At 35.5% G+C, this 3542-nt stretch overlaps 1 protein-coding gene across 1 annotated transcript; it reads left to right on the forward strand.

Annotated features, from left to right (window-relative positions):
- Positions 1 to 267: 267 nt before the first annotated feature.
- LOC109804501 (actin-depolymerizing factor 2) lies at positions 268 to 2074 on the forward strand. Its single transcript, XM_020366340.3, has 3 exons — positions 268 to 428; positions 1354 to 1619; positions 1701 to 2074. Exons 1-3 carry the CDS (start codon positions 426 to 428, stop codon positions 1849 to 1851), a joined length of 420 nt encoding a protein of 139 aa, XP_020221929.1. The 5' UTR covers positions 268 to 425; the 3' UTR covers positions 1852 to 2074.
- The last annotated feature ends 1468 nt before the right edge of the window (positions 2075 to 3542 follow it).

A 3542-nucleotide genomic window follows, 5' to 3' on the forward strand; every position in this document is an offset into this window, starting at 1 on the left:
AATTTGTATGGACAAAATGTAGTGTTTGGGACCCTGAGATTATAGTGTTTGGTAGAATTTGGGAGGTGGAAAGATTGGATGTTAGGTGGAATAAGGTACATTTGGTCGGGAAGACCGTGAAATAGGAGGGACAAAAGTGAATAACTCAATGTGAATGTGATGGACCACAGAGCATAGCATTACAGAGACGAAATAAGTTGGGCCAAGGAGGCCCAATGGGCCATCGAAAAGAAAAGGCATGGCGCTTGGGATATTAATAATTTCGTCACGCTCCACCACACCTCACACACCCTCTTTCTTCCCAATTCTCTCTTATTCCCCCTTTTCCTCTCCGAACCCTCCGATCACACACTCTCACGCGCTCCCACCTATATCTCCTCCTCCACCGTCGCTCTCTCCAACTACCACAACAACATCATCATCACATGGTCAGTATTTTCTCCTCCTCCTTTTTTCTTCTCTCCTTTCGTTTTCCGATTTATGCTCTCACACTCATAACTGAATCCGCCAATTTCGATTTTCGTTTTCGCTTAGTGGACTCCAAATTTCTTCTCTGTTTCCTGTCCGAGCTGGATTCCTCTTTGATCTGATCGCTAAACTTGAACTGTGCTTTTTTTTTTTTATAAATATTTTGAGAATAATAAATCGTGTCGTTTCAGATCTGGTTTCGGTGTTTCGGTTGAATTATTTCCGAATTGATCGCTAATTATGATTGTTCTAATGCGGATTGCAAGTTACAACGGCGTGTGATGCGTGATGTGTTTGATCTGTTGTGGAGGAATGAGTTTTGTGATCTGACATTTGGATTCGATTTTATTTATTTATTTTAAATTTTTCGGGCTAAGCGCGTGGAATATTGAGAATTTTCAATAATAGCATATATTCTCTCTCTCTCTCTTTTTTTTTTTGTTGGTTACATTATTGTTATTCTTTTATTAGATTTATTTTGGTGAAGTTTCTTTTATTAGATTTCTTATTGAATAAATACGATTTTATCTTGGGATTGAACAAGACACGACAGACATGACACGGATTTTTATCGATGTTTACTTATTTTGACACTAATTACTGTTTGTTTCTGGCCGCTTGATTTGGACGATACTGTGTTTGTAGAAGTATTATTTACTTCTGTTCTTTAGTTCGCGACATGTTCGTATCATCTATGATTTGATTCTCTATTTTTTAACCGTTTGATTTTTCTTTGACATTTTTCAACCCTGTTGTACTAGCAACCCTTTGTTTTTTTTGTTTTTTTTTTTGCTTTTTGTCGAATAACAACTTAAGTGGCAAAAAGATTAATATGTTTTATGGGATTGATGACCATGGTGGTTGTCTGTAACTGTGATTCTATAGGCGAACGCGGCATCAGGTATGGCAGTCCATGATGACTGCAAGTTAAAGTTTTTGGAGCTCAAGGCAAAGAGGACATACCGTTTCATAGTGTTTAAGATTGAGGAGGTTCAGAAGCAAGTCGTTGTGGAGAAGCTTGGTGAGCCAGCCCAAGGCTATGAAGATTTCACTGCTTGCCTTCCTGAGAACGAGTGCCGCTATGCTGTTTATGATTTTGAGTATCTGACTGAAGGGAATGTCCCTAAGAGCAGGATTTTCTTCATTGCATGGTAATGTTAGCTTTTGGATCTGCTGATAGCTTTCCATGCTGTGTGTTTTGTCTGCAATAATTTTGTTGCTCCTGTTGGTAGGTCCCCCGATACATCAAGGGTGAGGAACAAGATGATTTATGCAAGCTCCAAAGACAGATTCAAGAGGGAGCTGGATGGAATTCAGGTAGAGTTGCAAGCAACTGATCGTACTGAGATGGGTCTTGATGTGTTCAAAAGCCGTGCCACCTAAATCCATTATAAATAGTAGGCTTTCGTGGGAGCTCCCCTTAAGCCTTAGTTACTCATATGGAAATATCCTAGTTTGTGGGATGGTCAACTTCGGTAGTTATGGTCCCAAACTCTCAATTTTCCAAGTTGTGGCATAAATTCTATTGCACTTTTGACAAGCTTTGCTTGTTCCAGTGTATTTTATTATGATTTGTGATTTATACAACCTTTGCGTTTGAGTGGCATTTTAGTCGTCTTATCCTTATTAGTTGAATTTGTAACTGTTTTGTGTGATCAGACAAAAATGGGGTTCTCTTCCGTGTCCACTTATCTTCATTTGGCCGATATATGCTTTCTTTTGTATGGGCATACAGAGGCCTTATGTTCATGCTATATCCCTTTTTTTTTGTTATGGTTTTGGTGGAATGAGATCTTGTTCAATTGATTGGCTTTTGCTGTCTTACTTGAAACCAGAGGACTCCATTCGTAGCTTATAGGCAGGCGGTTTATGCCCATCTTTATGATACTAGCGCTATCATGTACTTGTGGCCCTTTGGGAAAAATGAGTTTGAATTTTAATTTTATAAATATTTAATTTATGTGCACTGTTACATCCAGCGGCATTCCATATCATTTCATTCACTAATCTAATATTGTAATAGTGAAATTTTATTGGATGTCATCAAAATATTCTACATTAAATGTTCTTGTAATTTTTAAAAAATAAAAGAATGTCATAATTCACAATGCACGTTTTATGATAAAATATAATTTACATAAAATATTGATAACAATTTGGTTTTCTTGGTCATGGCATTAATGTATATCTTATGTACCAAAAGAAAGTATATCTCAACATATTTTTGCCTGTTATATACGTTTAGAATTTGTGAGGTAAATCTTTATTCAACGGTGGTTTTCTTTATTTAGAAATTCGCATCCGGAGTTTTCTACTGTGGCAAGGCCTCCTTTATTTGACTAATCTTTGCGCAAATTCTCCCCGTCTTTTGTCGATCCTATCTTTAAATTAATCATCACTCTACATTCTTCCTTTTTTGTGTTTTTTTTTTCTCTCCTCAGTTCTATCTGTAATAGTCTTCGTTGATGCTCTCAATTTCCATCTCTTATTGCTTTAGCGCTCAAGATGTCATGACTATTATTAATAAAGACAAAAGTAAAAAAAATGTATTGTTGCATTGGTAAATAAATAGGAGGGTTGAGGATTTCGTTTTGATGAAGATGCTCTCAGTTCAAAGTTCCAAAGACTACATGGGAGAAAGTTGTGTTCTACTTCTCCAAGCTTCATGCAATAGAGGTTTAGAAAATTTTATGCAATAGAAGTTTAGAAAAGTAGAACATAATTTTCTTCCACCAAGACATGATTTTAGTTTGAATACATAGGATGACCATATTTATATAAAAGGTTGATCCCTATTTAAGAGTATTGTAGAAATAAATTTTATTCTCTCATTAAGAATTAAGCATGAGTTACATATATAGAGGCATTGTAGTTTTGATAAAGGTGTAGTTATGGTAACAATGATTTGTTGTTATAATAACTTATATATAAGATTTTGTTGTTACAATAACATCTCACATCTAAGATAAACTATTTGAATATATTAAAGTACAAAAAGACATTTTGTTGTGGTTTATATATCAACAAAAAGATAATTTATTATAATTTATGTGCTATGTTAGTGATGTGAGGAA

Source organism: Cajanus cajan, chromosome 1, assembly GCF_000230855.2.
Source record: "Cajanus cajan strain Asha chromosome 1, NIPB_CcT2T_4, whole genome shotgun sequence".
NCBI classification, from domain to species: Eukaryota; Viridiplantae; Streptophyta; class Magnoliopsida; order Fabales; family Fabaceae; genus Cajanus; species Cajanus cajan.

Excerpts from the sequence above, each read along its gene's own strand:
- LOC109804501 (XM_020366340.3), top strand. Across the intron at positions 1,620-1,700 it reads AGGATTTTCTTCATTGCATG|GTCCCCCGATACATCAAGGG; the intron begins GTAATGTTAGCT and ends TCCTGTTGGTAG.